This window comes from Dipteris shenzhenensis, chromosome 25 (assembly GCF_047967505.1).
Source record: "Dipteris shenzhenensis isolate YYH24624 ecotype China chromosome 25, Dip_SZ_1.0, whole genome shotgun sequence".
Taxonomy (NCBI): Eukaryota; Viridiplantae; Streptophyta; class Polypodiopsida; order Gleicheniales; family Dipteridaceae; genus Dipteris; species Dipteris shenzhenensis.
Genome location: NC_141620.1, coordinates 9,239,224 through 9,252,092, shown reverse-complemented (window position 1 = coordinate 9,252,092; position 12,869 = coordinate 9,239,224). Strand labels below are relative to the sequence as shown.

The 12,869-nt window shown below is 41.7% G+C and overlaps 1 protein-coding gene across 6 annotated transcripts in view; it reads left to right on the top strand.

Annotated features, from left to right (window-relative positions):
* Window positions 1-11,224, top strand: part of LOC147885416 (uncharacterized) — a 35,255-nt gene extending 24,031 nt beyond the window's left edge. For 4 of the 6 annotated variants that reach the window (XM_087396446.1, XM_087396450.1, XM_087396449.1 and 1 more), the window contains 2 exons: window positions 10,476-10,639; window positions 10,892-11,223. In XM_087396446.1, coding sequence (XP_087252572.1) covers window positions 10,476-10,639; window positions 10,892-11,027 — 300 coding nt within the window. In that variant the 3' untranslated portion in view covers window positions 11,028-11,223. Of the gene's footprint in view, window positions 1-10,080; window positions 10,291-10,475; window positions 10,640-10,891 lie in introns of those variants that run through there. The other 2 variants (XR_015543431.1, XM_087396445.1) reach the window with 2 other exon arrangements.
* The last annotated feature ends 1,645 nt before the right edge of the window (window positions 11,225-12,869 follow it).

Sequence of the window (12,869 nt, the reverse complement as noted above, 5' to 3'; positions counted from 1 at the left end):
TAAAAATGGCCCTTTGTTATTTTTTGGGAAGGTAAGACACAGCTGGTTTCCCCAAATGTGGTCTGACCTCTCCGTGGCTTCATCAAGCATATGTATTCCAAGATATAGCTTTCTCCAAAACCACTTCAATGGGATCCTCTGCACGACACACTTATAGATGTCAGCTACCAAGCACATGTGACTATCACGTGTTAGAAAATACTTTTGGAGGATCAATGTTCCACCCTTTGGACATCCACCTAGATCGATATGCTCACCTATAAAGTCTCCATTTGAGGACAAGCCAAGAGCAACAGGTTATGTGATGTTTGGATGCATCTGCATCTTGTATTCTGTCATGTGCATGGTGTACCTAGGGTTGGAAAGCAGGTGAACGTGGGTTACGATAGCATAGGGCTGGATGGCTATCTTTAGCCGAGATTGCTATATATAGAGATTGATTCATATATAGTGCTTGCTTTATATGGAGGGAGCTATTCATAGCATTATGCTATCTATAGTGGGAGGGCCAGTGCTATGCTATTGTGTAGATCAGTTGAGCGCTCCTCAACTAATGGATGGGACTTGGGTGGACCCAGGCCGGGACTCTGGCCATCTACATGGCGGATCATAGGTGGTGTATCGAAGGTCCTCTGGACGGGCTCAGGTGGTATGGGACGCCTGGGTTAGATACGGGCCTATGGATGAGTCGAGTTGTAGCCCACGTGCTCGGTGGTGGTCGGGAGGATCGAGGCACCCGCGTTATGATTCTGGTTGGATCGAGGACGAGATTCTAGGTTAGTGATAGGGTCAGATATTGCGGGGTCGTGTCATCTGGTATCAGAGCCGTCCTATCACGATTGAATTCAACGCGAGGTATGCAGAAAAGATGTCTTCCAGGTACGCTTTTTGAGATTGCTCTTGCAAATCTGAATTTCGGCTCATGTATGGGCTGAATCGTTGGCTGATGATGTGCGCTCATGATTGGGAGAGTTGTGGAAGAAATAGAAGTCCATAGGCTGTGTGCTCTCTTGGTTGCTACGTGTTTGGAAATTGTGATTCCCTGAGAAGGGTAGGCAATTAGAAGACTTGATGCTTTCAGCAAGAGATATGAGGATGGATATTCTGACCTATAACTTCCCACGCTTGGGTTGTTAATGTGATTGGCTGTGTGGGTAAGAGTAGGCTGGTTAGGGAAAGAATTCGCTCTAGGTTCTCAAGGATGAGATACCCTAGAGACCTAGATTTGCTGCAGTTGAGAAGTAGGAGGAAAGAGAGAGCGTTCATAAGCCTAGAAAGCGGCTTGTCTAGGAGATTCGGGCATCGGAGACATGGGCGATATGATTGGGGCGCTTGGATTTGGGAAGGAACGTAGGGCCTGATTTTAGCGCATTTTGGCTATTTTTGGCTGGTTGGAGAAAAGCGGGACAGGATCTATTAAAAGCGAGACTGTTTTTTGGTTAAAAAGCAGGTTGCTTTTTTGTTTTTCTCTAGCAAGGAAAGCATTTGTTCTAAATTTAGTGCGTTTTGGCTATTTTTGGCTGGCTGGAGAAAAGCGGAACCATTAAAAGCGAGACTGTTTTTTGGTTAAAAAGCAGGTTACTTTTTTGTTTTTCCCTAGCAAGGAAAGCACTTGCTCTAAATCAAGCACCCACCCTAAATTTGCCTAGCTTTTGATGGCCCTTCCTGGCTATTTATATACCGGGGATTTCTCTCTCTTTCTCACTTCAGCACTTCAGCGCATGAAGGCGAATTTCCCACCCTCTTTCCGTCTGAGATCAGCCTATCAGATTCCGCCATCTTTCTTGCTGTCCTCTACTCGCCTTCTTCCTTGATTCCACGCAGCACCAGATTCTCTTTTGCTAGTGTGAAGAGCACGTGTTGGACGCAGCTATTTTTTCTTCTAGTCCCTCTGCCGTGCGAGATATTTTCCAGCCATGGAAGGACATCAAAGTAATGAGACACCTACGTTGGATTACTGTTTTATTGAGATGGAGGACGAGGCTACATCGGAGGTTATTCCTTGTAGACCTCCTGACTTGCTACTAGAGATGGATTCCTTGATGGATAAACTTTGGGCAGCTCTTCACTACTATAAAACCCCTCAGTACCAGAAATATATTGAAGAAGGCTCATGCTATTCTAAATGTAGACAGCTTGTTTTAGAGTCTTTATACCGCTTCCGTGCTATTGAGACGCGATGAAGAGGTTGACATCCTCAGTTTTGACCGACACCCAATTATTTTTTTGGCTCGACTGGATCTTTTGAACCAAGTTTGGTTCAAGAAGCTCCCAATTTTGTACGAATTATAAACTGTCTTGTTATTAAATTGACCAGGTTTTGGTTAATTTGGTTATGATTTGTAACTCAGTGGCATTTATAATTTGATTGGTTTTTTCAAATTATATAATATATACTTTTGTTCCATATATCTTGAAGTTTTTTTTAGGTATATGGTACATTGAGGATGCTTGAAGCTTTGTTACATCTTAAACTGGACTTAACTAAGACAATTGGATTTCCCTTTCTCGAATCTTGGTGCGTAGATTCCTGTTTGGTTTCTATTTGAAGTTTTGATCTCGATGTGATTGTGAGTTATGGCGTTTCTTTGAGTTACCGTTTGGACACATGAAGGTTCTTATTGATTTAGACCAGGATTCGTCTTGTTGGATACCTTCTTTGAACCATGTCCAAAGGCAGGGTCATTCTGATTCTCACTCTTTTAGTCCGAGGTCATGGATAGTCAGGATTCAAGAGTTGTTAGGGATGCTACCTACTTGTTTTCTTCTTTGACCTATTGGTTGGGGTATTGTAACACAAGGGGGTGATATAATCACATTAAGAAAAGGATTGAGAATGGATTCGCCACCCTGACTCAATCTGGGATGGTCTGAGTAAAGAGGGATTGGCTATCCTGATTCACTCATATTGTCCACCGAGTTTTTTATTTGTAGTATACTTTGGTGGTATGGGACACTAAGGTATGTTACATTTAAGATTCTCTGATGTGGTGGTATAATCCAGCATGAAATAATACCCAAGGACCTCTAGGGTGAAGTACAAGTAGGCTGAATTGAACTGGGGGCAACCTGATTAGATTTTTTTTTACGAGGGCTGACTAAGATTCTTTACCCTGAGAGAAGCCATGTATTTTTTGGGCTCAACCCTGGAGCTCCATAGTCTAGACTCAATCTTAGGGAGGGTTACCACATATCTTCTTATGATGGTATGTCAGTGCCTTGTTTGGAACTTGATGTTCCTAGATAAGAGATCCTAAGAACTGGATGATCCTGTGATAGGAGCGGTTTGTTGTGCACAAGTTTATACAGGATATCCGATAGTGGATTTTATTTTTAGAGATTTCGGATTGTATATTTCCGTAGTCTTTGGATCACATAGGATGCTATTCCTATGATGGTTGACTATATACATGTCTAGAACAATACCATTGAGTGGATATAGCCGACTGAATTTTTATTGATTATCCTCATGTAGGGGCATTTCGAGGATAGATCAAGGGGACCATATTTTTTGTCAGGATTTTGCCCATTGATACTTCCATGAAGATTCTTCCACCATGAGTTATGAACGGATACCTAATTGTTCTGCGATGGAAAGTTTGTCATGTATTTCAACCCAAGAATTTGAATTACAAAGGTATTCGGTTGAGGGATTTTCTGAATACTAAGTAATTCAAAAATTAGGGTTGATAGAAATTGCAACCCAAAAATTGGCCTCGAGGGGTTCAATTGATGGGGTTGTTCGAACAATGATTCCTCGATCTCAACCTAAGATTTTGAGTTCAAGGATACTCAATAGATAAGGTTGATAGAATCATTTACCTTCAGGTACGGATTTTACCATGCTTGTGTACGGATATGTCAACGGAATTAACTGTGTGGATTCAGGCGTTACTTGATTTCTCGAGGAGGATGCCGATGATCCGTAACCTTGTTTAGATTGAGAGATTTACTTTCCTTGGGTTGGTTATCAATGACTATACTCTGACTATCAGTTTGAGTATGCTATACTTTCCATGAGATTCCAACCAAAGAGAATCTAAGGCCAAAGCCACAATTCATCTTCACAGAGAGTTTTCGGGCTTTCTGATGAACTCAGGAGAGTTCTTAGAGGAAGGGGAGTATGTCATGTGCATGGTGTACCTAGGGTTGGAAAGCAGGTGAACGTGGGTTATGGGATAGCATAGGGCTGGATGGCTATTTTTAGCCGAGATTGCTATATATAGAGATTGATTGATATATAGTGCTCGCTTTATATGGAGGGAGCTATTCATAGCATTATGCTATCTATAGCGGGTTTCCTTCTATATAGAGGGAGGGCCAGTGCTATTGTGTAGATCAGTTGAGCGCTCCTCAACTGATGGATGGAACTTGGACCCAGGCCGGGACTCTGGCCATCTACATGGCGGATCGTAGGTGGTGTATCGAAGGTCCTCTGGACGGGCTCAGGTGGTATGGGATGCCTGGGTTAGATACGGGCCTATGGATGAGTCGAGCTATAGCCCACGTGCTCGGGGGTGGTCGGGAGGATCAAGGCACTTGCGCTATGATTGTGGTTGGATCGAGGACGAGATTCTAGGTTAGTGATAGGGTCAGATCTTGCGGGGTCGTGTCATATTCCTCCATCTGTAATAGACAAATTGGCAGATGGTGTGTCAGCAAGGCAGGCTGTCCACGTGGCTGTTTTGCATCTACCGCTGAGGCACTGATCAGCAGTCCACAAGGCAACCTGCTAATGTGACAGTCGGGCCCCATGTCAAGTCGGCTGGTGTGGTAGGTTTGCCATGCGGCAGGCCGACCTGTAAGGCTAGTCTAGGGCTGGTCGGCCCTTCCATGGGCTAGAAAAGGTGAGGTTTCCCTCCCTTCTCGACATGATCTCATCTCACTACCCCAGCTGAGACCTTGGGCATCACGTTGTCCATCACTCTTCTTGCCTCAAGAAGGTGCTATGGATGCTACCATTATCGACTAGAAGGAGAGCGTGGCTACTTGGTGTATTTGTGGAGCTTCTCCTTTGGCCTTTCTGGGTAGCTTCTATTTAGATCTACTTGCTCATATTCTTTCCCAAGATGTGTGAAGTACCCTGGAGTTTAGCTGTCTTGCATAATTGCATGGTGATTTTTCTCCAGGCCAAGTGGATTCAATTGAGAGGTATGGAAAAGCAGGTCCAAGAGAAGCTTGCTAGGGTATGCTAGATGCCTATTACATCCACAACAAATGCCACACCAACTTGCTTGAGGGGCTGATCTACACCGATGGGCCGATCCAACTCAAGGAAGACAAGGAGTGCTTGCTGTTCAGATGAGTAATCTGCAGCAAAGTGGGCAGCAAATCTACGTCTCATTAGGGTGATCCATGCAGCATTTGGATGGAAAGAGGTTACTTGAGTCGCTGTTCTCAATGCAAAGTTCTTCCATGAAGCAAGAATTGAATTTGAGATGGCAACAACCAAGTTCTTATCCATCCCAAACTTGGGGGAGGGTAAGCTTGATGGACTTGACCATCTCTGTGGAAGATCAAGGTCAAGAGTCTCTTGACATCATGGACACTAAGGAAGATTATAGATCGTACCTCTGTACAGCCCTAGACAATGGGAACATGTGCCATAGTGTTGCCTTTAGATCTTCCTATGTTGGATGCATGGGGGAACTCAGCAAATGCATATGCGACTCTCATCCAAATGCAATCCCTTTAGTCTAGATGGCACCTAGTGATGATGAGGCATTTAGATGGCACCTATTGATGACCAAATATGGGCCAAATTAGAAGGATCAGTAAGAGACCGACAACTCAACAAGGACCTTGAACCTCTAGAACCTGTAATATTGTCTCAAGATAGGAGACTGTGAAAGCGTGGGGGAGCTCCTTACAAAGATCGAGGTTTATGGGATAAATTGGTTTCACTTGAATAGCTACTAGATAGTAAGAATTCGACCAAGCTTGTGTTGAGTAAGCTCCCCCGAACATCAAGGCTTTCTCACAGACCTACAAATGGGTTGGAGGAGAGCCAAATCACTTAAGGTCATGAGAGGAGGATTACGGATGATAATGTCTGACGACAATGATACTAACAAGGCTTTCAATTCCTGGCAAAGGGCAAGGGAAGGGGAAGCAAGGCTCTAAATAAAAAGGACTATCAATAAGAGAGATCTCCAGATTGTATGAAGAGCGGGAAGGCCAAGAACTGCAACAGAATAGGACATTGTGCCAAAGTGTGCAGGAAGAAGTAGCGACAAACATACCTATTATTGCTTATGTGGACATGACCAGAGAGGATATGTGGTATGTGGATAGTGGTGCCACTAGGTGCATGCCTAACAACAGGAAGTGGTATAACTCTTGTAGACCAATGGATTCGAGATCATCTGCTGCAAGCCGATGACTTTGACTACTCGGGTCAACATTGACTCTAGAATGTTATGCCATGAGATGGTATTAACATCCTCACATAAGTGTCTTGTATGAGATGGAGAAAGTGGAATGGTAGAAGGCTTGTGTGCTGTCCCTTGGAGATTTGTGCTTCTTGCATGATGGCAAAGCAAGCAAGGAAACCCTTTCCAAAGAAAGCCAAGTTTAGGACAAGCAGTGTCCTTGTGATGCTACACTTAGATGACAACACAAATGATGAGAAAGTAGATGAGGTTGAGCCATTGCACTTTTGGGAGGGACTGACATGTCAAAGATGAGAGGTTTACTGGATGATACATGATGACAATGGGGGGGAGTACATAGGAAGAGTACTCTAAATCCAATATAGATACAGTGTAAGATCATGAGGACGAAGCCAAAGTAGCATATTTTCCCCTGATAGGAGATGAAGAAGTTTGATGAAATGGAGGGGGACCGAAACTAGGAGGAGGTCATGAAGGTTGGAATAGAATCTATATTGTAGAATCATTACATTGTGGCTAAGTTTTCCACGATGAAGGTCATAGGTACAAAATGGGTCTTCAAAGTGAAGTTTGAGTTTGATGGCTCATTTAGCAAGTACAAGGCTAGACTTGTAGCGGAAGAGTATGCTCAAGCAGAAGTATTCGCGCACTCGCAACGCTTTAAATGGCAAGTAGTTTCGATGGACATGAAGTTGACATTTTTGAATGGTAACCTAGAAGAGGAAGTTTATTGGAATAGCCTTCAGGGAACAAGGCTGTAGACTCCAGAAACTGCTGCACGGCCCGAAATGGCCCCAATACAACTTCAGACTCATCGGGTAAGTCCCTTAGGTGCCAGCCTATATCTCTTTTGGTAAAAGGGTTGCTTTTTTTTTATGTTGATTTATTCCCAACATCTGACCATGGGGAGGAGATTAAAGAAATCCAGGGAGAGAGTTTACTGAGCTTCTTTCGTTGTATTTCTTTCTTAAAAATTGAGGTATATCAAAGGAGTGATAGTATCCTCATCTCACAGCGGAAGTACTTTACAGAAATTCTTTAGCTCTACAGTTTTCGGAATGCATATCAGCTCCAATTCCAATGGAGGCACATGATGAGTTATCCCAGGAAGACACATCCCCTTTGGTGGATATTATAGAATATCGGAGGTTGATTTGCAGGCTCATTGATTCATTTAGTATGTATGAGCCCTGACATCATATTTGCAGTAATCAAGGGAGAACCCTATGTGTTTACTTAAGCACATCAGAGGTATTCAAGTGTATTGTGTCAAGTATAGCTGAAGGGACACTCTCAGTGGCTTATGTGATTGAGATTGGAAGGAGAGCGAAACATTTGGAGGTCTACTTCAGGTGATTTTTTAAAGCTGGCAGGTAGCCGTGATTTTTGGTGGACCAAAAAGCAAGCTACAGATGCATTCTCTCTGGTGGAGGGAGATTAGTGGGCCGCTTGCATTGTGACATGTGAAGCGGTATGGCTTGGCTGGATCTTGGATGATATGGGTCTGGTTAGGATGACTCAACAATCCTGAACTGCAACGAAGAGAGTTGCACTGACTGCTATTGCAATGAATCGTATGTTCCATGCTTGTAGAATGCACATTGAGGTTCTGTACCAATTTGTATGACAAAAGGCCATCACGAAAGAGATCAGTCTTCAGATATCTTCATGAAGGAGACCACGTGTCAAGTTGGCTGACATGGCAGGTTGGCCTGCAGGCTGGTCGGCCTATTTCTGGCATGATCAGTCCTATTTCTGGGCCTCCGATGGGCTATAAAAAGGGGGGGGGGGGGGGTTTGCAATCCCCTGTCCACACAATCTCATCTAACATCCTCGTCTCTTGAGAAGGTGAGATCTCAAGGATAGTGAGCACTTCGGCATCACTACGTCCATCTTTTTCTTGTCTCATGAAGGTGCTATGGAAGGTACTGACATCCAGTAGAAGGATTCGGCCTGTTTGGACAGCATCTATTCAAATCTACTCGTTCATCTTCTCTTTTTTCAAATATTGTGTCCTTGGGCTAGCATATATTTGCTCAACTGCAACACCACAAACTAAAGGTTTGGTGAAGCACAAATAAATGAGGCATCCCACTGCTTGACTGTAAAAAGTGGCATCAAAAGGTCCATCACCATCATGCATAGACAATTTAAGCCCTGGTTCAATGGTGTGGGGACAGGCTTACAGTTCTGAAATTCGAACCTTTCTAACAGTCTGTGAATATATTGGGACTGTGTCAGCCATATGTCTGTATCAGTCTGCATAAACCTAATCTCCTAATATTAGTGCAGCAACCTCAAGTCTGTCATTTCAAATGTAGGCTGTTGTTCAGCTTTAAAATCTGCAATTTTTTCACTGGTGTGAGTGAGCAGCATATCATCCACATAATGGATGCCATGCTTGATGTACAGGGTGCTCTCAATTGGACTAATACATAGACTCTGATTGGTCCTGTACGCATCAATCTTTGCATGTTGCGCCCGCGCCCGGGTGGGCCTGTTTTAAGCCATACAAGGCTACCTTCAACTTGCATACTTTATTCTCTGCTCGTGAACAAGAACTATCAAAGGATGCAGGAAACAGAGAGGCTGGTATGAGCTACTCCTCAGAGGAAGGAATTCCTTTCTTCATGATCAACAAGCACCATACAAGGCCAGTGAAAGGAGTGCAAGAAGCAGGACTAAAAGATGAAAATTCCAGGATGAACCATCAACTACTAAAATACAAGGGACTTGCTATATAAGCTAACTCTTAAAAGTTCAAACCCCAAAGTTGACTAACTTACATAACCCTACAATTATTTTTTCCAAGGCTTCATATTAGCTTTATTATCTGATAAAGAATTCAGGGCAGCATGCTCCCACGAAAACAATTACAGGTTGAGTGATGAGAGGTCATAAAAATGCATGATATATGTTCATAATGAAGCTGGAGTGACTCAAGCCTCAAGCTTCAACATTTTCAGACCAAGAAGTGATTATCTAAGGGAGTAGTCTAAGTGTTATTACTATGAGATGCTTGTTAAAGGTCCATGCCTGTAAATCCTCTTCAATTCTGTTAAGTCAGTACTTCATCGGTAAACGGCTTTGTACTTTTGTTGACCTTATTTCTTATTGCATATCAATTAGATTGATTTTTGGGCCCTGGTCTTCTTAAATATATGAAGATTTAGCTATCATGTTCATGATGATGCAGGAAGTGCACTTTCTGATAAAGAATTCAGAGCTGCATGCTCCCACCAAAACAATCACAGGGTTGAGTGATGAGAGGACATCGAATGCCTGATATATAGAAGTAGTCTAATTGTTATTACTATCTAAGGGAGTAGTCTAATTGATTATCTAAGGGAATAGTCTAATTGTTATTACTATGAGATGCTTGTTAAAGGTCCATGTCTGTAAATTGCCTTTAATTGTGCTAATTTTGAACTCTAATTTTGAACTTTATGGGTAAACAGCCTTGTACTTTTGTTGACTTATTTCTTATTGCATATCAATTAGATTGAGTAAATAATTTAAAGATTTAGCTATCATGTTCATGATGATGCATGAAGTGTACTCTCTCTGATTATGATCCTATTTGCACAAGTGACACACGTCTATTATGAATAAACAGAATGTCTATTGGTTTTAGAAATATCACACGACTTTTTGATACATAAGAATTAACCATAAAAGTTCTGAACAGGCTGCTTGGTCTGTACTAATACCAAACGATAGGATACACCCTTATGGAAGATTTGTGGGCATAGAGAAAGCAATTAGCTGACAGCTGGCTTATTTGTGCAACTGCCCCCCTGAAGCCTATGATTCCTCATGATCAGTTCAGCACAGGCGTACCATGCATGTTTTGGGAGAAATGATTACAATAGGGCCAAGGGAGGGCTTATGCAATTTGGTAACTGGACTTGCTCAGTCCCACGTGTTCCTTACGTCAATGGTCTCTGGTTGAGGTTGAGAAGAAACACCTGTTTGGGGTGCCTCATGGCTTCATTTAAGAAAGTTCTTTAAGATTGCTTCTTAGTATTCCTTTTTGGTAGCACTTTCAAATTTTCTATTTACCAAATTCACTGGTCATGACAGCTTCTCATAGCACAACGAAGTGACATGCTCGTGATGTCATCTGATGGTCCCATGGGTGCATATGTAAACAACTTTGGCTATGTACATGAAACCTTGACCCTTCATAGGGCACATGGACTTAATCTGCGGGGGCAACCAGAGACCCAGCACAGCTGGTTTCCTGGGTATGGATGAAATTCATGTTCTTTTCTGTAAGAAAGGATAATCAATTCAGATGCAGAGAAAAGCTAGGAATAACAGGTTTTTAATCAGTGTGCTCAAGACTAATAGAAATACGGTTTGTTACTTTTGGCTCACAAACCTGCACACATGATCCATCCAATGTGTTGCAATGTATAGAGTTAGTATCTTATATAAGTAAGGGATCTATTGTGGAAATCTTTCGTACGATTTCTAAACTGTGAGATCTTGTGCAGCTATTCCTGGACCATTGCCTATTGTAGTGTCTGTGAATCTCACATGGGGTGGATTTTCAAAGCTGTAAGAAAGAATATGCGTCCAAGGCAATTTTTGGGAGTGAGGAGTTGTCAGATTGCAGAGAACTGTTCATAGTGCTTCCTTCTCTTGGCATAAAAATGGGTCAAATGAAATGTGAGCAGATTCCATGTGTAACTGTATTCATGTCATCTTTGTTTTACTCAAAAGCTTGTATATGAAGTAATTAAGCCTTTGACTCCAGGTCTGATGTCTTTGTAAGTGCACCTGATGTAAATAGCTTTGAATTCATTTTCCTACAACTGTCTCATGAAGAAAAATATGCAATATGTCAATGTGTACCTTGTAAAGCATGTTCCATTGAAATAAATTCATTTGCTTTTGTTTCAATAGAGATTTTTGGAAGCTATTTTCTCTCTTAAGTCTTACAGAAATCCATAGGTATCACCGGTGTGAATGTTCATTGTTCAATTTAAATATTTTGCATTATGACAATTGTGTTGCATGTGTAGATAGCTATTTTTGTAGGTGCAGTTATTGACTCACATTGGTATAGCGTGTATAATTGTTATGTTTCATTGTTTAGATTTGATTGAGTGCTTACATAATGATTATTGCATACTTTAGATCATTGTACACCAATGCATCATGAGAACCCAAGAGAGAGACAGAGACTAGTTGAAGGTTGAGATTCAGATGCTTGTCCATCAGCTATCAATTCAACATATTGTAGGATTGAGAGATGAGGATATTCGGGCTATTGCCTCTACCAAATATTGCAAGACCAAGTGCAAGCCCAAACATTTGAAGACTTTTTTACTATCTGACAAGGACATGGTCAAATGCCAAAGTTATAGGTGCTTGAGATAGTGGACCAATTCATTCCTTGAGCGAAGGGGGGTCAATTGAAAATATTAGCCAAGGCATCATATGTAAACTTGCCCATCAATGGGGAGGAAAAGCATAATTTGTGGATGACCTAATGGAAAGGGTAATGAGCTGTTGCTAGAAAAAATGTAGAGAAAAGTATCAGGAGTATTTAGAATTAGTGGAGTTTCATACACAAGATTTGAATGCCTACAATTGTACGCTAGATTTCATGGGGGATGGTAGATTGACGTGGCTAGGAATTATTGATTGAGGAAAGAGTAGACAATGGACAAAGAAATAGCCAACTAGGTGCATTACAAGACAACTCACATGCAAGATTTGTGATCAAGCTCTTGATGGATTTTCAAAATAGTCTATGCAAGCCTACTCTTAGAGAAATATCTACAATGGAAAATATATTGACAAGATTTCACCAACGCAATGATGATGATGACGTCACAATGTAATAGAGAGGAGATGTTGGCGTGTTTTTGAGATCTACCTTTTGACACCATGTGTTTACAATTTTGTAAACTCTTGAAGTTGTACATTTTGTGTGTATTCAATTTGCTTTTATATACATCACTTGTCACTTTTAGATAGGTAAATGGTTTTATAGGATTAATGTTGCATCCTTGATTATAAGAGTTTAACTAACTTGACTATCTTTTGTTTTTAGTTGAACATCAATTTGCTACTATACGTATTAACAATTTCAGATAGTTTTGAAGCATTCAAGTTTTCTTGGAGATTGTGAGCAACGATTGCTATGTTTACGCCATGTGGCAATAATTTTTTTAAATTAAAAATTGTGCAATGTACACATGGCTCATATTCTTTAACCACCTTCTTCTTAGGCTTTTTTATATTCTTCTCTCACAATGGCATCATCCCCACACCCATTCACACAAGCTCTAGGCACAAGTCCAAGGCACTCGTCTCAAAGGAGCCATGACATGTTTAATGGATGTAATTGATGCGACCATACAACCAATGAGGAGAGAAGAGGCACTTGCAACTGCCTTGGCTAATCCCTACCCTTAGGTTGGAAATGGGACTGCATAAAAACTGTCATCTCCAAAATGACGA